Source organism: Nannizzia gypsea, genomic scaffold, assembly GCF_000150975.2.
Source record: "Nannizzia gypsea CBS 118893 supercont1.1 genomic scaffold, whole genome shotgun sequence".
Taxonomy (NCBI): domain Eukaryota; kingdom Fungi; phylum Ascomycota; class Eurotiomycetes; order Onygenales; family Arthrodermataceae; genus Nannizzia; species Nannizzia gypsea.
The window spans coordinates 2,957,149-2,979,967 of NW_003345201.1; the positions used below are offsets into that span (position 1 = coordinate 2,957,149).

The window sequence follows — 22,819 nt, forward strand, 5'->3', positions numbered from 1 at the left end:
AATGGGTGGGTAAGGTATATGCATGCATGGGTGTTTGGGCGTTGAAGCAAAGGTTGTGACGAGGATGTAAGCCGACTACATCGACCCAAGCTGCAGGAGTGCTTCGACAGCGGCGCGTTCCTCGACGTTACCAGCGGGCATGGCGATGGGCGCAGCCTTGGCCAGAGCAGAGGAAGACGGACCTCTTCCGTAGCCGTAGCCGTGACCGTATCCATGGCCGCATCCCCGAGCGTAGAAAGACGAGGGGATGAAAGCTTCCTGCGGAGAGCTTGTGCTCTAAGTGCATCCGCCCCGATGGTTGGCCCAGCCTTCTTCGTCAGTCATGTCAGCTTCGTCCCAGTCGCCGTCAATCAGGCCTGGTTCCTCCGGAAGGCGGAGGAAGAGCAGTACATGCGTGGCTGGCTGAACACCGTCGTCATCGAGGGACATCTTGTCCGGCTCGTCGATGTCCCTGGGCCTGGTTGAAGTCTGAATGGGAGAAGATGGGCGAGTCTGCAGGGGCGTAGTAGTGAGGCAGAGAAAGGTGGTGGTTGTTGACGTGGCCGGCACGCTCAGTGGCAGTGTGATGATGGTTCCCTTCCCGCTTCTGCTGGCCCACGACGGTAGGCGTCCCAGCGACCCCATCCCGACCTTTTCGAACTCGACCTCGCCGTCGTCCATGGAGTCAGCGTTGGCCGAGAGAGACGCCTTGCCCTCTAGACCAGCCACGACCAGTCTCCTAGCCTTGGCAGGCGGTATCATGGCGAACCCGGGTACAGAGGTAGTCAGGTACCCCATGATGTGTCTGATGGCGAGCGGGCCGTGTGCGAGCAGGATGTCGGGCAGGTGGTGTCTGGCCAGCATGGCAGGGGTGATGTCTCCTGAGACGTCAGCCTTGCCCTTGGTGGTAGCAGAAGGAACACGCCTGTCTTCGGTGTCCTGCAGGTCGATATCCGAGTCTACTGCGCCTATCTCGTGCTGGGTGTCGTGTGGAGCGAGGGAAGAGGAAGCCGGTGGGGAGCGGAGGTTATACTGGTGGAGGACCTCCTGGGTGACACGGTGCTTAAAGCCCTGGGGGTTGAGACACGGGGAGATGGACGACGGAGGCGTCGGCAGCATGCCGTGGCGGCGAGGAGCATCGCGCGACTTGGGGATGTCCATGGAGGCCGTCTTGGAGACTGAGCGAGGAGCCATGATTATGATAGTATGGTATCTGGGGGGAGCAGGAGGCTGATGATGTCCCTTTGGCGATGGGTTGTTTATTGTTAACTGTGTAAAGAGCAGGAGTGATTAGCATGTGACTAACGCGACAGTCCGGAGTCATAAGAACAAAAAAAAAAAGGAGAGAAAGGGAGAACCAACGTCAGTGAAGACCACAAAATGACCACGGGCTGAGAGTATCAAGAGAGAAGTATAGGACTGTCTTTTCAGTCCTTTGGTTTGTTGTTGTATTGTATGTTGTATGCAGTAGTAAGAAGAAGTAGAAGAGAAGAAGAGATGAAGAAAGACGCGGATGGAGATATATTAAGACTGTACAGAAAGTGGAGAAAACAGAGGAATAACGGAAAGCCAGTCAAGTAAGTAAGAAGAGTCAGAAGGTCAAGGATGAAGTCTTGGTCGCTTTCTCTGCTTTCTTCTGCTTCTTTGCTTGCTCTTCCTAGCTGCGTCTATAGGGGGGAGAGAGAGAATGAAGAGTCTGTCTGATGCTGCTGCTGTGCTTTGGGCTGTTCTTGTTTGGTGTTTGGTTGAATAGAAGAAAAAAGGCAGAGGAAGAAGAAAGACGAAGACGAAGACGAGAAAAGGCGAAGATGAAGAAGGAAGAAAGAAAAGTGGAGACCTCGCCCCTTTGGGACAAGGGCTGTGCCAAGAAAGAGAGTCAGGTGGGACCCACTTTCTCTTTGCTTTTTATAAGGTCTCCCGCGGGCTAAGCCGCTTTGGGCGCTAGGCCGGGTTGACCCGATCTGGTGGGTGCACGTGAGCTGACTCATCGAAGAGATACACAGACCAGATAAGATAGACGAAGTAGATCGCAGAAGTTAGCAGCAGTTGGGCTGACAGACGAGTAGATAGGCAGCAAAAGAGCGAAGAGATAGGACAGAGATAAAAGAGAGAAAAGGCTAAGAGAGGAAGAGGAGCAGCATCCAGACATGCAGCGTCCGCTTTCTTCCACTTTCTTCCATCTTCTATTTTCCAACTTCCATCTTCCTACATCTTCCTGCGACCCTTTTTTTGACTTCTCGACTGCCTCTCCACCCGCGCCTCCCGCCAGACCTTTCGCGCTCCTCCAGCGGCTGCCCGTCTCCCTCTTTTTCATTGGCCGCTCCCGCACCAGCCAACCACCACCCGCCTTTGCTCCATCTTCCTTTGCTTCCCTTATTGCTTCATGCAAGTCATACAACTGACGTCTCCCTCGTCCTCTTCTTTTTCGTGCTTTTCCAGTCTTCCACGATGAGGGTGAGGGGTTTCTGGCTTCCAGCTCCCTCCTTCGCTTACGTCGGCTCCCTCGCGTAGCCCTCGTACTCCGGAACCAGCCTACTACTGACTAACCGGATAACTAATCACTCAGCTACCCCCAAGGTCGACTATATATACACACACACACACACACACACACACAATTATATATGGATACATTATATATAGAGTCCAAGGTCTGATATTTCAGATTCCAGACACCTTGCGCGTCAGGCAGAGCCAGTGCTACAAGATGTGACACAATCGCATCATCGCATCATCGCATCATTGATCGCCCTCAGGGTTCTCGACATCCTTGACCCCCAGGCCCAGGTTGCTGTTACTCTTGCTGCTGCCCTTTCTCACATCTAGATGTAACAGCGCTGGGTCTCTCCGTTCCTTTCCGGCTCCATCGCCCCGACCCCGATTTCCCCCTCCCTGCCTGCCTCCCTGCTCTCTCTCGTCCCGCCCACGCGTTCCTCGCTTCTCTCCTCACTCGCCCTCGCCCTTCCGACGCTTCCACCCCATGCCGAATGGCTGTCAGGTCGACTGTGCATGTCGCATATTGAAAACTGAACTTGACCCTCTTAGGGCTTGCCTGTCCTTATGCATGCCCGACTCTCCCACCACAGGGCAGGGGACGACGCCTGATTGGTCGAACCTTATAGCCGCCTTTTCCCTCGCTGCGTGGCTTCGCTCCCATTCGACGGCCTAAGCCAGACACAACTTAGCTCCTCCTACTTATAAAGGATCTCCTCTCTCCTCCTCTCACTTTACTCCGTACTTCAAAATCATTATATACCACCACATATACCTCCTCACCTCCTCCAGAGTATCACAGACGCCACGTCGACCTTATCACCTCTACCACTACCACCGCTGCTAACTGCTTCACCGCTTTCACCAGTCTTAACGAGTTACAGGCTTTTCCTGTGACCGCCACTCGAAAAGAGAGGCCGCCACCACCTCTAATAACCCCAATAATCAGCTTTTTTTGTTTTGGCTTTGATACCCCTTTACACTCATCAGAAATGGGTGGCATCCATGATGCTTTCTCCTAGGACTTCTTTCCCCGGCTGGCCGCTCGCCTCTGAATTCAAAAGCACTCCGTAAAATAATATGTCTTTTATTTTATTCACTTTGCTTACCAACTTACAAGGATCCAGCTTTTTCGAAACAGCGGGTGCAACGGGCCTTGGTTCTCTTTCATTCCACTTTCAGGTTCCTGGCAGGAATGGCGGGAAGAAAAAGGGGGGCCCGGGTTTGAGCGTTCGAGGGTTCGAGGGTTCATTGGGGCGATCTAGCTTTGGATATATTAGATCGATGGATGGAGAGCGGCTAAGATTCGTTTAGACATGGAGTAGTGGAGACCTTATTCTTTGCCGTTTGATCGATCGTTCTCCTTTTTCATCTGTTTTAGTTCCTCTTAAAATTGGTGATCATAGGCTTGCCGAGATAGGGCCAGAACCTCTCGCTTTTTCTTGCTCCTCTTTTCTTTTTCTTTCCTTTCATTTCCCTTTCTTTTCTTTTTCACGTTTGGGGATCTTGCGCTCGTTCGTCCCCTGAAACGAGATGGTTCGTTGGTGGTTTGACCCTTTGTTTTTTTTTTTTTTGCTCTAACCTTGCTGTTGATTGGTATCTTTCATTACATTATGATACGGTAATTCTCAATATACTGAATGACCATTGGCTTAATTTAGTAAACTTGGTTTTATCCTTGTTACTGCTGAGTCACTAGATGAATAATAAGAATATCTCCCATATGGGAGGCATTTTGTATTAGTCATGTCAAATTTGTCACTTGACTTGTATTTTTGTCACAAGTCATGTGTAAGATTAGTCAGTGCATTTCGTTCTCAACTGCATCTTTGAACTTCACTTTTCGGAGACATCGTGATATCCTCGGCGATTTCCAACGGAGGTTTATCGACGCTGACATATTGAAGCGTTTGTTGTTGGCAAGATGGGCGTGGCAATCATGCCGTTTGGAAAATGAAATTCATCACTTCTATGCTGTCAACAGGATGCCTTCAGCTGGCTGTGTTGCCCATGACCAACGCTTAGGACTAAATTTCCCTCTTGATATCCAGCCGGCGCTGTTCTATATGTAGACGGCTTGTCATCAGATATCTGGCATCTGGCCCAGCGCACACCGTACAAATTTCGGCTAACGGCATCCATCTTGATCCTGAATTGAAGAACCATCGTCTCTTTACGTCCTTTAGGATATCAATAATTGATTGTTCGCAACAACAATCCCCAATATGGCAATGGATAATTCTATAAAACATGGCCTTTATTTCTTCCTGCGAGCTATTTCCACAGAAGCTCCTGGAATTTAAATTATAACTTCCTGACGGTGGTAAGAGATTCTCCTTTAATGGAGTTATTATACCGAGAGGATTGTTGGCCATAATTATAGTGAAGGGCTAGTGATTATGGATTGGACGAGAGGTAAAGGCCTAGAGGTACATGCACCCCGCTGTTCGACCAAGTTACTCCTTAGGAAGGAGGAAGGGAAAGGAGCATATGTATACCCTTTCAGGAAAATACCCGTCCTTTTAAGAACATTAGGGGGATACACTCACTTCCTAGGCTGTTTGGCAGTTTAATCCCCATCACTCTTATTAGTTTACCTCATCACGTTGCAGCGTATCGAATGACTGATGCGCTTCGAACAAAGGTGAAGTCTGGGTGGGGCGGAACGGCCCGAGAGTTAGTTTTAAACCTCGGGAGGTAAGAGGACGACCCGTTGACGAGCCATCTAACCAACCGAAGGACGGATGCCCTTTTTAATAACTATCACCACGCTGATCACTTCCAAAGAAGTTTGATTCAGCTCATCTTTCCCAAGAGCTCTTACAAAGCAACACTTGAAGCAGTCAAGCTTGGAAGTCTATGGGCATAAAGCTAACTAGCTACTACCTTAATTTGCTGGCTAACCAGTTGGTCGCATAGCTAGCTGCTGCTGTTTAGTAACTACTGTATGATACACATTCTGTCGTACTACTCATACAGTCGTGCTATCCTACCCACAAGATTATCTCTGTTGCCATGAGACAGCACATACTGACGGATATAACGAGTCACCTATTTCTCTCCTTTAGCTAGTTATCTATATGATAGCTGCCGGCCGGGCAATTCAGCGAGTTATAAGTAGCCATGGTCTCTTTTTGCGAGAAGCCATGGCTTTTTTTCTAGGTAAGACAGGATTTTCTACACTGCCGAATGAAAGAGAGATACTGATACGCATGAAACTCACTGCCGGCGTTTCCTCTCCACTTCGGCTCAATGGGTATACGGAGGGATTTATCATCATATTACCTATCCTTCCAGCCTCAAATAACTTGGTCAAATGTCAGTTATTCTTGTGTATACGAAGTACTCTGGGTATCTACCAGTTTCCCACGCGTTTGTATGTGGAGGAGTATGACCCACAGTCAACTTCCGCGCTCCTATCAATGGTTGCGATATTTGACTAAAATATTTAGGTATGGGTCTGTAAGTTCAAGGGGGATCCTCGCATGTTCGCACAATGCCTGTCAATATGCAAATCCGAGTACGGAGTACGTCATTTACAAACAAAGAGTGGTTGGCATGGGCTAGCTACTGAAGTCGAGCAAAAACAAACATCCTTTCAATTGGAAGAATGCCAGTGAGCATAGGGATAGCGCTTCATTCTCGTTTCTTTGCTTTGCACAGCCCTGCTCCTCGATATTCATTTCCGGAGCAAGACAACCATGCCGGCAAGCCTGGATTCTAGCCCCAATGGTGCCACACCTCCGAGGGCCAGAGTATCGAAAAATCCCTGCACACTTGCATGTCCACTTAACTACTTAAGTAAGTAACCCCATGCAGCCTTGGACATTCGAGAAGGGATTTTTTTCTTGGGTCTAACCAATTCACCAGTAAGAAGCGAAGCAGAATACTGTGCGTGCATGTGCCGGTATAAGCCCGAAAATTGCAGGGAGAATTTTATGACTTGAGTCTGGTAGTTGGTATACAATAAACACCTCGCACAGAGCAGTATACTTAACTAGCTAAGTGAGAAGAACGGCAAGCAATATACCCATATAAAGCATGCTTGGAAGGACAACCTCCATATATACCAGCTCCCATAATGAAATTCTCTTGAGAATGAACCCTTGCTCCATTTTAGCGCTCATCTGCCGTGTTTGAAAATGGGGCCGCCTGTAGTGTACCCTGGGTTAGCATGCATGTTCGGCTGCACCTGGGTAGCTTTAGGTCAGGAGGAGCAACCCAGAGTAGACTCTTCAGCTTGTTTTTTCCCTGCAAACTACTCCGTCGACCAGGTAAAGAGTGCCTTGGATGGAGCCGACAGCTGTGGGGCTCTTTGAGTGGACTGAGAGCTATCCTCTATATATACCCAGCCTGCCACACTTGCTAGATAGATGTCCAGTGCAATGATAACAAAGAAGTCGAGTTCATGGCGGTTATTTGACATTAGGCTACACTTTCCAGCATGGCTTCGAATTTGACCACCTCAATTCTTCCGCACACTGTCGTTCTAGACTATGCACAGGCGGTGCTAGAGACAGACCAATGGCTTGGAGCAGCAAAACGTCACATCCTAGCTCACCCTTCGGCCGTGGGCCTCGCCATTATATTGGGTATAGTTGTATATGCTATCTATTCAAGTACAGCACGATACTTGCGACTTAGTGCGTTCAGGGGCCCTCGATGGGCAGCATTTACACGCCTATGGCTGTGCAAAACAATAGCTTCCGGTGAATCCGCGACTCGATTTATAAAGATTAACCAGAAATATGGCCCCATTGCTCGAATTGGGCCCAATCATCTCATTACCGACGATCCAGATTTCATACGCAAAATTCTCGCAGCTCGATCGCATTATACCCGTGGACCGTGGTTTGACTCCATTCGGATAGACCCCGAAGTGCCGAATATTGTATCTGAAAGGCATCCTGGTAGACACAATCACCTACGACATCAGATGTCCGGAGCATACGCAGGAAGGGATGTAGAGGGCCTAGAGGGTATGATTGATGAACGTATTCAAGATTTTGTTGAAGTGATTGAACGGAAATGGCTCTCCGATGCCAATGGGACAAATGTGTTTGACATTGCCAAACGGGTCCAGTTCCTGGCTGTCGATATGATTACCCATCTTTGTTTTGGAAAGCCAATGGGATTCGTGAAGACGGATAGCGACGTATCCAACTTCTTGGAAACGATTGAATCCCAGCTGCCCATTGTTCAGCATTTCTCAGTTATTATTGAGATTAATGATATATTGCACTGGTTGGTTGGCCTTCCTTTCATGAGGAGGCTCATAGTACCTTCATCCAAGGACAAGAGTGGAATCGGTATCATCATGGGGGTATGTTATGAATAGCCTCCAATACTTTAAAACTTATGCTTACCGCTGACGACAATTAGATCACCCGCAGTGAGGTCGAAGAGAGACAGCGATCCAAAGGTGAACCGAAAAAGGATATGCTGACATCCTTTATGAAGCATGGGCTGTCACCAAGTGAGGCGGAAACCGAACTAATCATCTCGCTGTAAGCAATGATCCATTAGTTGCTGAACAATATGGTATAAAATCTAACAGGCTGCAAGGGTCGCGGGCTCCGATACAACTGCAACCGCAATTAGGGCCACTCTACTCGCTGTAGCGTCCAACCCTCAAGTATATGCTCGGTTGACTCAAGAAATCTATGAAGCAGAAGCTAGTGGGAAGATATCCTCGCCAATTCGTGACCAGGAGGCGCGTCGTTTGCCATACCTTCAGGCCTGTATAAAGGAAGGCCTTCGTTGCTTCCCGCCTGTCGCCCAGCTGCGCGAACGCATGGTCCCTGCTGGAGGAGATACATATAACGGACAACATATCCCTGAAGGCACATTCATCGGCTTGAATACCTGGGGTGTCCAACTAAACCCGGTGTTTGGTAACGATGCTCAGGTGTTCCGGCCGGAGCGTTGGTTGATTGACGACGAAGCGCGCCTGCAGGAGATGTCGCGAGTCCAGGAGCTCATTTTTGGGCATGGAACGACGCGGTGTTTGGGTATTCCCATCGCCATGATGAATTTAAACAAAGTGTTTCCAGAAGTATGTCCTATGTCCATATCCAGGTATGGATTATGATAGTGTGCTAACCGTGCTATGCTCTAGTTATTACGTCGTTTTGATATCAGTATCATTAATACCACTAGACCGTGGACCAGTATATGTTATGGTATATTCTTTCAGACGGAGATGAACGTTAGAGTAACTCGTAGACAGTAACTTGTTGATGATTAATGAATTCAGAAGATATATAGGTTTAGGTAACTATATCAATGATTAAGAACAGTAACACAGTGCCTCAGTATCCACGTTATAATGGTTAGTTCGAATAAAGCGCTTCCAAAAGTATGTTCTAATTTATAGTTATCTCAATATAAGTGATTCTAGTGGATGCTAACCACAATATCTGTTAGTTGATATATCAATTTAATATTAGTATTACTGGTACTGCCAAGCTGTGGACTAAATATATCATGGCATACTTTTAATATAGGGGTAAATTCGAGGGCTTCTTATAGACAAGGGGTATAGATTTATATCTAGTTAGTTAACCAACACATAAGCCTTACTGAAAAAGTATTGTTCAGTGGTAAATATTTAACTAACTACGTGACAAAGCAGATTCCAAACCAACCAATTATTTAACCACCTCTTGAACATCCTAACGAATGCTCAGGGCAGCTGCAAGCCGTGTCACTAGAGCAAGTTCTGCCAGGCTATGCTCTGTTTTTATCTTTGACTCATATCCTCATAATGCGCCTTGGGGGAATAATGGCACTCAGAAAACTCATGTTTTATGGCCGCTCTTCAACCTGGCAAAGAAAACTCGATATATCTTTTACAAACAAAACTCGTCTCCGAAGCCTCACGAATCTCAGGAAAACAAGCATGTCCCAAGAAACAAATGAGCTCTTCTCTTATACCTCTGGTCGTTGGCTTTATAATGAAAAGAAACAATTGAGAATGCGATATGTTGAATTCGATGTCGAAGCCCTCAAGAAATGTGCTTCCACCCTACTGGGTAGCCCGTGTGTTGGATTGAGAAAACTACCAGAAGGTCTTTATAACAAAGTGTTTTCCCTGGAAATGGAAAATGACAAAGATGTTTTAGCAAGAATTCCTAACCCAATGCTGGAAATTCAAAAATGATTACTGCAAGCGAAGTTGCAACCCTTGAATTTGTAAACAGCCCTTTGACTTTGATTCAGATGGGATTGGTGAGAGGATGCTAACTTGATTGTTTTCATCTCTAGCTTCGCACAATCCTGGATATTCCTGTTCCGAAAGTTCTTGCATGGAGCTCTCCAGGGACGCAGTTAAACCCAGTGGGCGCCGAGCACATGTTAATAGAAAAAGTAGGTGGCCGTCAATTGAGCGAAGTTTGGGACAGCATGTCTGAAAGACAACGTTTCAATTTAGTCAAGAGTGTTGTCGAGATTGAGAAGAAACTTATGAACACATCATTTACCGGCTACGGCAGTCTTTACTATAAGGATGAATGTGAGGGAAGTAACTCTAAATGCTTCAGAGCTATTAGCACGGACAAAGTGCCTGGAAAAGAAAAGGAAGTATCCCGATTCGTTATTGGTCCAACAACGGGGAGGGCTTTTTATTTTGACAATGACGAGAAGCAAAACGTCAGCCATGGGCCATGTAAGTTTAGCCATAAATTCGCCGCTTTGCTTATAAACTAACAATATGAAGGGAAAACGGCTGTGGAATATCTTACTGCCATCGCGAAGCGTGAGATATCCTTGATTCAGAAATTAAACATCGCGAGTTCGGATGATGCCTTGCCATTTTGGGAACGAGTCAGTACGCCATCATCGTCTAAGCTTCACGTCAAGCTCCTCGAGCAATTTATTTCCGTCCTCCCTTACATAATTCCCCCGTCTGCAATCACCCAGCCTGTCCTAATGCATCAGGACCTCCACTTTGACAATATATTTGTTGATGCAACAGATCCGTCGAAAATCTCGGGTATAATCGATTGGCAGGCAACGTATGCTTCTCCGATCTTTATGCAGGCACGATTCCCCTCAATTTTTGACTGCGACGACCCATACACTTGGGGCGCCGTGCAGCTTGCTCTTCCACAGGAATTTGAAACATTATCATTGGAGGAGAAAAAACTAGCCGAGGATTCACTTGACCGCCTCAGGTTAAAGAAATTTTACGAGTTAGCCTCAAGGAAAATGAACCCTCTGCTAGTTAAGGCGATGGATGCTATGAGAAATGACGAGTATCCAACGTCATTTATCTTTTACATAGTGCAGCAGTCGGCGTTTGATGGGCCAATACCGCTAAGAGAGCTCCTCATTCAGGTTTATGAACAATGGGATCAGGTAGCACGCATGGATGGTGTGATACCGGCTTGCCCTATTTCATTTACAGAGGAGGAGATAAAACAAGCGCGTCAACAGGCTGAGGAATGGGGAGAATCGTTCGGTGAATTTGAGAACTTCCGAGCAAGCCTTCTTGGTGAAGATGGATGGGTTCCGCATGAACAGTATGAAGAAGCTAAACGAGAGTTTGAACATTCTAAAGGCGAACTTGAGAAGTTAAGGGAAAAGCTAGAGCAGACGTTATAGTATAGAAAGTATGCTTGAACATTAACAATGGACACATGCCAATTACCGGACAACAACTTGTAAGTTAAGTCTCAAGATCCTAAGAAATATGACAAGACCTTTTTTCACCACGGGATAAATGTAGTTAGCTACCGAGCAAAAAATTAACAAAAAAGAATGAATTTATGTGCATCAACCGCGACTCGAACGCGGATTGGGTGCTTGACCAATTATGAATGGAAGGCACCCGTGCTACCCTTACACCATTGATGCTGTTGTGTGTTTGTGGGGCTCGCCTGTTGACGTGATAAAATCTTCTGATTGTTTTCTATATTTACCCAGAATTTAACCTTATTTAAGCTCATGTCACTCCCGAAGCGCCAAGCCGGCGCAGGAACCGTGAAATTCTCCTCACCGACACGTTGCAGCGTGAGGCACGCATGGCAATCCACAACTAGGTTGTTTCCGGTCAAAGATCGCGGCGACCATCTCATTTAACCGCTGTTATGCTGAGATCATGAGTCTGGTGGGTTATATTAGAAGGATACAAATATACTTGGTTTTTGTCATAATCAAGCCTCCTCAACACATTCAGTGTCTCTCTCCACTTTCAGTCGTGGGGCCTTACTTTGGCCTTTCCCCTTCCCCCTCTGACCCCCTTTCCCCATCGGAGCTTTTGCATTTAACATCCAATCTGGTGACTCTTTCACCAGCTCTCCATTTTCCCATAAGACGCCCAAGCCATTCTTTCTCTCGACCACGATATCGAAATATTCAAGTCCAATCTTCTTATCATCAGTCCCATCCGCGGGCATACCCTCACTCAGAATTACACCATTTTCACTTATGCCGAAAGGGCATCCAGCAGCCAGCGCACGCTTAAGGTCAATATATATCAGTATCTGGGCATCCGCTCTCATCCCAGAAATAACGCCATCGTGTCCACGGCCCTTGGTTGAAGGAGTGGCCACCTCGCCGTCTCTACCGTTAGGTAGGATTGAACTTATGGATGGCCCGCTGGCAAAATGTATGTGATTCCTCCCCATACACCTTAATCCACCGCTTTGAAGTATCTTTGGCCATGTAGCATGGTAGGTGCCATGAACAACAGTGTCAGGTAAGGGGACGGCGGGGTTTTCAGAGAGTGTCAGTGGCGTGAGTAGTGAAGCGGAGTCGATACACTTCATGCTATGCCCTTGTCGGGCACGAATCAGGTAATTATTCGCATCTGGGTCGTTCGCGGCGAGCGCTTGACTGGTAGCGGTCAAAAGAGAGGACTCATCACCCGTAGTTGCCTCTTCTTCTGCCTTAATCTCCGCAGAGCTGGGTTGGTCAGGGATATAGAGCAGGCCAAATCTTTGTTTATCGGAGGTGGAGACTGCTTCTAGGACATCTGGGAGGGTGGCTTTTAGGCCCTTGAGCTTTCTATATTGTAGCTAAATGACGTATCAGTATCTTGTATTGATAGGAACCTGCCTGTCATGCTTACCAGTTCACCAACATTGGCATAGCCTTGCCTGTCTATTTTTATTCCTTCCTTCTCGGCTGCATGGCGCAATATAAATGTGAGTTCTCTTGATATTCTGTATTCTCTTGACTGATCCCTGCCGCCTCTTCCTCGAGGTGGCGCCATTTTGATGGATATAGGAGAATGTATCTGGCGAGGGAGGCGGGCGTAAACCGGGGAGGCGGGGTGGAAATATCGACTTGGAGAGGAAGCAGAGGGACGAGACTGACGCACTGTTAACGAGTATAGTGCTCTTGCATAGTATGTTAACATCAAAGGGAGATCTGTGTCTGCAGTGTTGATATATAAGTTCGAGTCAGCTTGACTCATGGGTCAACAACGTTCAACGTGACTCACAGCTAATGAGAGTAACTCACACCTTCAGAGTTTATGCATCGCTCAAGCTGGCCCAAATCTCAAGTTCCCGCTGGCGCTAGCGCCGATTGCAAGTCGCGTTGTGCCAAGGTTTCAGCCGCGGCTGTCTTGTAGTTAGACACTTTGGTTACTCCTCTAGTTTCTCGGGGGCAGTTGAATGCAACTAATACCGTGGCCAATGCCAAAGTCCCTACTCTGCGCTAGGCGGTTTACTCATCCGCAAATGATAACTATGCCATTGCCGTCAATCTAAATAATGGATGGATATTGCATGTAGAGGATTCGAAAAGCCACCTACGCGTTCCTTAACTAACTACTCCTTGTGAAGGCTCACGATTATGCTCTTTGGCCTTGAATATATCTGGCCAAATCAAAGCTGTACCGGCTATGGCGGTGATACCAACAGCTCCCCAGCTCCCAGAGGAAGATAACCATTCAGACTTCGGTGATTTTGCACATAACAGTGATGAAGAAGGTGATCTTGAAGAGCTTGCAAAACCCTGGCACAAGTACGCTACAAAGGAAACACCACATGTCTTCTATCCCATCTGTCTTGGAGAAGTGCTCAATAACAGATATCTGGTAGAGCACAAAATCGGCTTTGGTGGTTTCTCAACTGTCTGGATGGCCCATGATCTCCAAGACAAAAAGGATGTAGCTCTCAAGGTCATGTCATTGGGGAAATGGGGAGACACCTAAGCACGCATGCAGGACGAAATTACTCGGAGTGTGCAAGATACCTCACACCTTGTGACATATTTGGCAACCTTTATGCTCCCCGGAGATGGTGGCCACCACAGGGCGCTGGTGCTTCCCTTAATGGGCCCGCCACTTTGCTATTTTACGGCGAGAAACATGTCCGTGGCAACCCGCATGTCTGCCGCAAAGCAGTTGCTAGTGGCTTTGGGAAATCTACATAAAGCAGGAACTATACATCGTGGTGAGCAAGAACTAGCTACTCTCCCCTCTAACGGTATGCATTCTATAGCTATAGTTAACTAATTACCCAATAGATTTGAATGAGAGGAACTGTATGTGGGGGATGGCTCCTATGCACCATCTCAGCCGCAGCGCAAAGTATAAGGCACTCAGTCGACCATTAAAAGAGATTATACCAGGCATTGATAACCTTTGGAAACGGGGAGAACTTGTACATCCTATTAGTATCCCTGATGATCTGCGTACAGACGAGTTATTTCTTGGGGATTTTGATCTGGCCATGAAGCATGGTGACCCCGCGCCCCAACGCGGTTATCCGCCTATGAAATTCTGTTCCCCGGATCGACTTCGTAATAAGGGCTTAACTGTTGCCTGCGACATGTGGAGTTACATGATCATCTTCTCAATACTTTACCTTGGCGGCCCGCCTTTTCCTCCGTTTCTGAAGGGAGGTATAATCAGTGGTATTGTTAGAAGATTGGGGCCATTACCTAAAGAGTGGAAAGGCCTTTACACATATCCAAAGGGCCTCGACTCTTGGTATGATGAGAATCAACCTACTGATTCGAAGCATGATCTTACATCAACAATTGCATATTTTCGCCCAGATAGTGATCCAGCTGAGCGGAAACATGTACTATCTCTCATGACTAGAATGTTCACTTATTGCCCGGAGAAGCGCCTGACCGCGGCAGAACTTCTACAGGACCCCTCTTTCAAAGCTATCATGGACAAAAATGGCTGCTGATACCGTATCTGTTTTGGTTTACTGTATTACGTTTCTATTATTTCCCTGCATACTACGGCGTTTCTGATTAAATTTTGTGTTGTTTGTGCAAGAATTCTAGTGGGACTTACGGTGTGAGCATTTTCTATTAGCTATCTAACCAACTAGTATTGTTGTGCTTAAGGCCTTTTTTTGGGCTTAAGGCAACTTTTTATACTCTAATAACTCCAAGATAACAGTGGAAGGCTTTCATTAATTAGATCCTTCGTTTCTAGCACTACCTAGGTGGGTTATTCACCTGTTAGCATCCACTGACTTCTCACGAACAAGGCTCAACAAGAGTGGCTCGTAGGTTAGAGTCGTATTATATTCAACGACACTATGTATAAATTATACAAGAGCTAGATATAGTTTTAATTTCTGACAATATTAACGATCACAGATACAGCCACACTCAGCAACAGGGCATATCTTGTGCTTACGGAACCAGTCTCTCGCGTGGTCTGCATGAAATCCGTGGTTACAGTTGACACAAAATGCTACAAACCGCCTCATAATATCTTCGTGACTTTGGGTGGTTGATGCGGCCTTCTTCGAGTCTTCTGCGATTGATGCTTTAGACATCGGGTCTGGGGTCCCCAGCCATAAAGAGCATATACCACAACGAGGCATGTGCCGGTTGCATTTAGGGCATGCGGTGCCATTCATGGATGCGTGACCTAATGGATTTCCTGGGGTTGCGTGAGGATATTCAGTTGGAGTAGCAACAACCTCCGGATTCGAATTATCCTGTTGCGTGAGAGGGCGGGTGCAGTAGTTGCAGACGAGGCTAATCTGTTGGAGGGGTGGTTCCACAAGCCTGCGTGATTCCCATGTTATGGCAAGTTTCCGTGACTCAATATCGAACTTGACTCTGTTGAGATATAATTTCCATGAGTTCATCTGGTGTCGGTAGGTTTCGCGCCATGCCTCGAACCGGGCCTTGCTCGGGGCATCTCTGATAAATCGTGGAATTGTGTGGCACATGGCCAGGACGGGTGTCTGTATGTCATTGAACTTGTTAATGTATGATTGGAACAAGTCCAGCGCTGCATGATCAAGCCCTGTAAGCAGAACACCCTCAACATCTCCCTGGTGTATAGCCTGTACGGATGCATCTCTCAGATAACTCGTAAGCTCGGCGTCAGGCAGCCAGCGCAATGCAACTTCCACGCGGTACTTGAGAGGAAGAGTTGCTTCTTGCAATACAGACATCCAGTCACTATTGCCAACCATGGCGAGGATGGCCCTGGCATAGGGATCTGTCAGCTCAGCTGCGATCTCCGCACATGTCTCCTCCCAATCAGGTCCTACGTCTCCTTTTGACCCTCCTATGATAGCCATTGCTAATAATTTGTGCGCTTGGGTCGGTTTATTCTCCCTTAGGGCCTTGTAAGCTAATTTCACTTCGTCCTGGAAAATAGCCAAAGCCGCCGCTTTGGAGTGTTGCCTGTCTGCAACAAGTTGATTCACTGTATTGACGAGGTCGTCATTCGATTCTGGTGCACCGCATATATGAAGACAAAGCTGCCTTTTTTCGGGAAACTCAGATTCACAAGTTTTGCTCTGAGCGAAGTTAAGCTTGTGCACCAGTTCTTGAAAAAGCTGACTGATACTTCGCTCTTCACCCAGTTCAGAGCTATCACGTCTACTTTCAAAGCTTCGTCCTGCTACGTAGTTAATAATTGCCATATATAAAAAACCTGCGGCATGCTAAATTAACCAACCTAGTTTCCCATTCCAGACGCTATACACGCCAACATAATTCATATCAACGCCGTGGATTATCATCGAGTCATCTTTTGACCGTGAGTGTGCGCCTAATTCTTATCGTCAGCAAAGTAGGGGGAACTTTTGAAGTGGGCAGGTAACTTACGCCCAATCCAATCCCATAGCTCCTGTAGGGAGTGGTTATCAGATACTATAGCTTTATTTTTCTCGCTATCTAGCAAATATCCTTCAGCACACCTCAAGCGGGGTATTGTTAGCCATGATAGTGCATCCTCAAATGAGTGTGTATCGTTGGCTGAAACATGACTGCCTCGCTTATCACGATGTAATTCACTTGCGTCACCAATTGGGTGATCAGAGGTGGATTGGTGACTGAGCCCTTCATTATCTGAAAGCATACCAGGAGGGGCTATCGTGGAGTTAAGTTGTGATGCTGTGACCCCTAAGTCGGACGATGGACTCAAGAGTACGGGGCTCGAATCACTGCGGACTAGACCTCCCAAACTCAAAGAACACTTTGAAGATAGATCCGTAGAGGATGGCGGAGGTGGGGGAGTGAAAAGACTGACAGTTTTATCAGCCAAGAGGGTTATTGCAACTGGATGGGACACCACTCCTTTATTTAAAAAGTCGAAGGACGTAACCCGTTGCCAATCATTTTTTGCAGCGCTACCGAAAGGGAGAATAGAAGGCCGGAAGTCTTGCACCTTTTTAGTGTAAATTTGTTCAGGGTAGTGTTTACTAGAGTCCTGCCCTAGCGCAAGTTCTAAAGATGATTTATGTTCCTCAGAGAGGTATTCCTTGGCAATATCATAGCATCGAAATGTTCCAGTTGTGGTAAGCATCCCCAAGCATCCCCGCTTTGACCGACAAAATCGAAGGCTTGAGATTGTGGAGTTGGGTCCAAGATCTGGTACTAAGTCCAATGCAGTAGAAAGAGGGCCAGAATCCGCACTGGCAGATGCGGCACCTGCGGCTGTGGGATAGCGAAATCCCGAGCGACGATCCCATATACTAATAGCAACGTCATTTGAAGGAAAACAAGCAGCGATGTAGTTTTCATCTAGCCAATCTATGGCTATGTTGTGGACACATCGTGTGATGAACTGTAGCGATGGACTACCAGATGACTCTAGAGATGAGGGGATTAGGTAAGACATAAAAACCTAGTTATAGGGCTGATATGGAAGGGCAGAAAGGTAAGGTAAGGTAAGGTAGCGACGTACCTCGTAGGTCATATATCCTAACAGATTGCCCTCGGACTCCAACAACCAATGTTTCTGGATGATCCTTGAAGAACTTGATGCTTGTAATTGGTTCCGAGCTAGCAAGCTTGCGGAGCGGTTCTGTAGGATACCTGCTAGATCCAAATGGCCGCGCAGAACTTCCCAAGCTAAGGCGCTGATTCACATTCCATATGTTCAGACTGAAATCATTCCTAACTTTGTCGAGACCAGCAGCCAGCAATCCTTGCGTATTGAATGCAACAGCATTGCATGACCTCTGGTTCCGTATGGGGAAAACAATAGGACTCTGTGAGTCATCATCTAAGCGAAGAACTGCAGCCTCTCCCGATGACTGCCCGACAACAGCTAGGTTCTCGTCGGCTGACGACCAGTCGAATGCTCGAAACGGCGGCACCGAATGGCGAGAGGACAGGACATCGTACTTCAACGTCCCAAGAGCATCGTCGCGAGAGGTAACTTTGCATACATTGAAGGACTTCCCAGGTATATCAACGTAAAGAAACCTCTGGTCGTCAGATGTTGAACTCGGTGACCATCGGACAGCAGTCTCCATCCTGTGTGGGTATCTTGGCTTTAGTAAAGAGTCAATGCATATGGTTAAATTTGGTTTAAGTGTAGTTCACCCAGCATTACCAGCCATGGCGATTATGGGGTCATTATCATTCAAAAGTAGTCTGTCCGTCCCGGGGTTGACGTCCTCGAAGTCTGTCTGAACATACGATCTTCTCCACAGATGCGGCATGGACGGTCATGATTATATAAGCATAATTACCTGGAAGATAGATAAACCTTATTGTATTTACTTTACATTCTATTGGCTAAAATGACAATAAGCGCATTACCTAATAAAATTAAAATTGGACGGTCTAACGAAATTCCGCTCTACCAAAATGCAGGGCCGCAAAGAGCAGAAAAAAGTAATATTCGGTATTTCAATTGAGTGCCTTCAACTAACATATATCCTCCCTCGTTGAGCCCATTGAAGCACTGGATATATCACTCTAACGGAAATTATGAGCTCTACCTCCGGCAAACGCAGTCGTGCAGACGACTCTCATGAAAATTATAAAAAAGCACGATACGCATACCAACAAAACGGCAACAGTTCCAAACATCACAAGAAGAACAACAAAAATAATACTTCTGGATCATCGGGCCCCTCTGTCAATGATCTCAAGAGCAAGATACGAGCTACGAAGCGGTTACTAGAGCATTCGAAGGGTTTACCTGCGGACGTGAGGATTGAGAAAGAGAGGGCGTTAAAGGGATACCAAAGGGATCTAGAGAAAGTTGAGGAGAACAGAGCTCGAAATGCGCTGATATCTAAATACCATTTTGTTCGATTCCTAGGTAAGTTGCTATTAAAGCTATGTATTTTCATTTTCGGGCAGTTTGCTAACAATAACATCATAGAGCGAAAAACAGCAACTCAAAACCTGAAGAAGTTACGGCGCATGAAAGAGAAAATGGAAAATGAAGAGAAAAACGACGACAACCAAAAGAGCCTCTCAACCAAACCTAAGGCTGATCGATTAGCGGAGCTCGAGAAACGAATATATGCTACCCAAGTGGATATAAATTACGCCAAGTACTGCCCGCTAACGGAGAAGTATATATCGATATTTCCCGCCGATAAGTCTAGGGATAAAGAAGGGAAGAAGAAGAATAGGAAAGGTGATAATGATGGCGAGGAACAAGAAGGAGAAAGTGAAGATGGGGGTGAGGAAAGCGAGGAGAAATCTGCGCTTGGACAGCGATTAGCTCCGATTCGATATGCGTCAAACGAGAGGCCGCCGCTCTGGTATGCTGTGGAGCAAAGCATGAAGGATGGAACGCTGGAATTACTGCGGGAAGGGAGATTGGGAATCACGGCTACTGGGGAGAGGAAGGGTGTACATGGAGGGATTAAGGGGATTGATGATGTGGTATCTGGTCAGAGTAAGACGAAGGGAACCTACTCGACCTTTTCCACCAAGGATGCCCAGGGCGGAGTGTCGTTGCAGAGGAAGAATCAGCATGCGGATGAAGTCGGGGATGGCGATGAAAACGATGAGAGCGATGGTGGCTTTTTCGAGAAATAATTGAATTAAGTATGCTGCTTAATACTCCCTTGTGAATGAAAGATAGACACTTATATAATTTTGGGTACAAAAACACCCGAACGCAGTCTTATATCGCCAATTCCCCCGGTTTCTCTGGTCTGAAAGGACAGTAACTCCCGCCGCCCGATCTAAACAAAATGAGAGGTACATCTTTAACAGAAGAATGAAATGTCAAATTGGTAAAGGAATGTGCAAAACCAGTGGACTTCCTTTGCAACTTGCTGATCGAAATAGAGAAAGAAAGGTAAAAAATATATCCCGTACTCCCTCCCGTAGATGTTGCTGCAGTATAATCGCTCGTAGATAGATAGGTCGCCCGTCCATCATATGAGAAGGAAAAAGAAAAGTTATGATGATAAAACGACCCATTGCTCAAGAAAAACACATAAAGAAAAAAACTCCCTGTAAGATGTCTTCTGTGTATATCCGTATACTCCATAAGCACTGCAATGACGACCCTCTATCACGGAGTGAAAGATCGAAATAAAAAAAAAAAACCTCACATGACGACACAACCGCCGCTTCTGGCCCGTCGTCTTCTTCCGCCTAATGGTGCCAATCCAGCTGGCCCATAACCATACTCTTGGTCTTCATCCAAGTCATATAGAGCTTCCAAATCCCTTGCTCGACGTCTGCTTCTTCTGGTGGTGCCACCAGTCTCTTCGTTGGCCATCATGTAGTCGCCCCATTTTCTCTCCAGACGCATGGCAGAAGCGAGGTTCCCGCGAAGGACTCGCTTGGTATGTTCATCCACAGTCTTTTGCCATCCATAGTAACATTTAAGACTGATGATTTCAGTTGGGTAGAGGTGTGGGCGGGGCGTTGGCTGTGGCGCGGGAGTTGATAATGCTGGTAGGTAGGGTGTTGACGCTCCGGAGTCAGAGTCTGTGGAGGTAGATGTGAGAGAGCTACCACTGGACATGGTAGAAGAGCTGTCGTCGTCGTCGTCTCCCATAATTCCTTCTCCCCTATCTTCCTCCTCTCCATCTTCAGAATAACGAGGAGAAGGTGATGCACGAATTGGTTTTGGTGCACCGGAGGGTGGGTAAGACATCCACGGAACAGAGCAATTGTTGGAAAGCACTTCACGGACCCCAGCCCAGGTTACGTTTCCGCAGTCAAATACCGCCAGGCGGAAACCAATCTTCGAAAGTTCAGGCCCAACGCCACGCTTTCGCATTTGAGAGCAAATTTCCATTAGCGTGAGATCGGAGATGCGGGTATTATCCAAGTCAAGAGATCGAATGTTAGGGCATTTGCGTAGTAAGGGCAAAATCCCTGTGTCTCCGATATTTTCACAGAAGCTAATGTTCAGATGTTCAAGGGTTTGAGAGCACGGGGCTCTGGCCAACTCAGTGGTGACAAAGTTCGTTAGTTCACCGAGCTCTTCCAGTTCGATAAACCTGAGTTTTGGGGTTGTGTTGATGATGGATGCGATACAGTCATCTGTCAGGCTGCTGAGGAATGAAAGATTGAGACCCTCAAGCTCAGGGACGTTGTACGCAAGGCTTTTCACCCCCATTTCACTGAGGAGACGGCAGTTGGAAAGGTTCAGATGTCTGAATTTTCGTGGGGGGACGATTGGGCGGCCGGTGAGGATGTCGATTTCCGGGTTGATGCCGTGGATGAGTGCTTTCAAGCTGGCATCAGTCAAGGAGGCGCAGTCAGCGAGGACAAGTCGTTCCAGCGAGTTTGATTTGAACAAATCCGACATAATTTCCTCGTTATCCCATCCTATGATGCGGGTAACTCGTAGGTCCTTGAGCTGAGTGCAAGACTTGACAACGCTGGAGAGGCCTCCGGTGTCCACCCCATGGCACCATGAGATGTTTAAAGACTCTAGCATCGGACAGTTCTCTGCGATAGCTTCCATAGCGGAGTTGTCGGCGGTAGAGACACCACACATGTTAAGATGCCTCAACCGCGGGTTGCGAGTGAAGAAGCAGTCAATTGTTGCCGGGTCCATCAAACAGTCTTCGATATTCAACTGCACTAAGTTTCGGCACAGGTTCGTCACGCGATCACCTTCTGTGCGCCAGATCTCAAGTAGTTGGGCACATCCACGGAGGCTCAGGTTTCTCAAGAACGGTCCAGCAGCCAGAATCACCTTGAGCAAGGCACTTCGGGGTATCTCCTGATAGTAGGTTGAGGTATCCAGACATGCCCAGAGCTGACCATCGAAGCACATCTTGTTCCAACTCTTCGACACGGCAGAACATTTAAACAAGTCTTTCGGGCCAAGTTGTTTGAGAATGTTGATCCTGACTTCCATGGGGAGTTGAATAAACGTATCCTGCCGTGGGCGTACTGGTACCACACTTTTCTCCGACAGGGCATCCACATAAATCTCTTCTTCTGCCATGGAATTCAACATCATTGCACGAGATGACGGTCGCATATCTGCTGGAAGTGGGATGGAAGTCTGGTTCTGAGCTGTACTATCCGTCCCAACAACCCGGTTGGGCACATGTTGATCGTCTGCACCGGAACAGACAGCCGAAGCGGCAGGAGAGAATCGTCTGGCTGTAAGATCGCCATAGGCGGTCGGATCATCCCAGCAATTGGAGGTTAAAGAGACGCAGGATATGGATGCTCCTGTTCGAAAGCGTCGCGATCCCTCTGAAGCGGACCGACCACGGCCCAGCCTAACCAGGGACGGACTGGATGCTATCCGCTGTATACCCCTGAGAAGCCTCTTTCGGCCTTTGGTCTTTTGCTGAGCATCTTGCTGGGTTTCTTCGACCCCAGGCGTGACAGGCGTGAGGGGAGGAGAGGACTGGCCGGACTGCGCACCGTCCGGCAGCTGTTGTACTTCATCCGGGAGGATTGAAGCCATTATGACGGCTCAATGAGCCAACCGAGTCTGAGAAGCCGGTCTAGTATCCGAGAAGAGAGAAAACAGTTAATAGTCGTCACCAATCGTTGGAGGATTGAGTAGTTAAAATCCTGCTGGTTTGAAGGTATTTGTGGTAGTGGTGAATATTTGATGTTTCAAAGCCTTGTAGTGTCCATATCATGCCAATGCAAAGCAGCCCCGGCTGAGGAGGAATAAGCGAGGGGGATAAGACAACTAAACAGCCCTCCCTTGGAGACGTAT

The 22,819-nt window shown here is 47.3% G+C and overlaps 9 protein-coding genes and 1 non-coding gene across 10 annotated transcripts; 5 read left to right on the forward strand and 5 right to left on the reverse strand.

Moving 5' to 3' along the window:
- Positions 1 to 276: 276 nt before the first annotated feature.
- On the reverse strand, positions 277 to 1,173 carry MGYG_01089 (hypothetical protein; the record flags this gene model as incomplete). Its single annotated transcript, XM_003176955.1, has 1 exon — positions 277 to 1,173. One exon carries the CDS (start codon positions 1,171 to 1,173, stop codon positions 277 to 279), a length of 897 nt encoding a protein of 298 aa, XP_003177003.1.
- Positions 1,174 to 1,434: 261 nt separating this feature from the next.
- Positions 1,435 to 2,100, forward strand: MGYG_08916 (hypothetical protein; the record flags this gene model as incomplete). Its single annotated transcript, XM_003176956.1, has 3 exons — positions 1,435 to 1,556; positions 1,736 to 1,859; positions 2,050 to 2,100. The coding sequence occupies 3 exons, from the start codon at positions 1,435 to 1,437 to the stop codon at positions 2,098 to 2,100; spliced, it is 297 nt and encodes a 98-aa protein (XP_003177004.1).
- A 4,816-nt stretch (positions 2,101 to 6,916) lies between these two features.
- On the forward strand, positions 6,917 to 8,685 carry MGYG_01090 (pisatin demethylase; the record flags this gene model as incomplete). Its single annotated transcript, XM_003176957.1, has 4 exons — positions 6,917 to 7,795; positions 7,855 to 7,979; positions 8,038 to 8,527; positions 8,632 to 8,685. The coding sequence occupies 4 exons, from the start codon at positions 6,917 to 6,919 to the stop codon at positions 8,683 to 8,685; spliced, it is 1,548 nt and encodes a 515-aa protein (XP_003177005.1).
- Positions 8,686 to 9,630: 945 nt separating this feature from the next.
- Positions 9,631 to 11,076, forward strand: MGYG_01091 (phosphotransferase enzyme family protein; the record flags this gene model as incomplete). The annotated part of the gene is made up of 3 exons (XM_003176958.1): positions 9,631 to 9,666; positions 9,739 to 10,138; positions 10,190 to 11,076. The coding sequence occupies 3 exons, from the start codon at positions 9,631 to 9,633 to the stop codon at positions 11,074 to 11,076; spliced, it is 1,323 nt and encodes a 440-aa protein (XP_003177006.1).
- Positions 11,077 to 11,243: 167 nt separating this feature from the next.
- Positions 11,244 to 11,328, reverse strand: MGYG_10511. Its single transcript has one exon. It is a non-coding gene; the product is annotated as a tRNA-Gly (tRNA).
- A 299-nt stretch (positions 11,329 to 11,627) lies between these two features.
- MGYG_01092 (tRNA 2'-phosphotransferase 1) lies at positions 11,628 to 12,688 on the reverse strand (the record flags this gene model as incomplete). The annotated part of the gene is made up of 2 exons (XM_003176959.1): positions 11,628 to 12,491; positions 12,545 to 12,688. The coding sequence occupies 2 exons, from the start codon at positions 12,686 to 12,688 to the stop codon at positions 11,628 to 11,630; spliced, it is 1,008 nt and encodes a 335-aa protein (XP_003177007.1).
- Positions 12,689 to 13,324: 636 nt separating this feature from the next.
- MGYG_01093 (serine/threonine protein kinase) lies at positions 13,325 to 14,624 on the forward strand (the record flags this gene model as incomplete). Its single annotated transcript, XM_003176960.1, has 3 exons — positions 13,325 to 13,603; positions 13,649 to 13,910; positions 13,951 to 14,624. The coding sequence occupies 3 exons, from the start codon at positions 13,325 to 13,327 to the stop codon at positions 14,622 to 14,624; spliced, it is 1,215 nt and encodes a 404-aa protein (XP_003177008.1).
- A 408-nt stretch (positions 14,625 to 15,032) lies between these two features.
- On the reverse strand, positions 15,033 to 18,173 carry MGYG_01094 (WD repeat-containing protein; the record flags this gene model as incomplete). Its single annotated transcript, XM_003176961.1, has 4 exons — positions 15,033 to 16,312; positions 16,370 to 16,462; positions 16,519 to 17,505; positions 17,600 to 18,173. The coding sequence occupies 4 exons, from the start codon at positions 18,171 to 18,173 to the stop codon at positions 15,033 to 15,035; spliced, it is 2,934 nt and encodes a 977-aa protein (XP_003177009.1).
- A 460-nt stretch (positions 18,174 to 18,633) lies between these two features.
- On the forward strand, positions 18,634 to 19,701 carry MGYG_01095 (hypothetical protein; the record flags this gene model as incomplete). The annotated part of the gene is made up of 2 exons (XM_003176962.1): positions 18,634 to 18,970; positions 19,034 to 19,701. 2 exons carry the CDS (start codon positions 18,634 to 18,636, stop codon positions 19,699 to 19,701), a joined length of 1,005 nt encoding a protein of 334 aa, XP_003177010.1.
- Positions 19,702 to 20,221: 520 nt separating this feature from the next.
- Positions 20,222 to 22,558, reverse strand: MGYG_01096 (hypothetical protein; the record flags this gene model as incomplete). The annotated part of the gene is made up of 1 exon (XM_003176963.1): positions 20,222 to 22,558. The coding sequence occupies one exon, from the start codon at positions 22,556 to 22,558 to the stop codon at positions 20,222 to 20,224; it is 2,337 nt and encodes a 778-aa protein (XP_003177011.1).
- Positions 22,559 to 22,819: the final 261 nt, after the last annotated feature.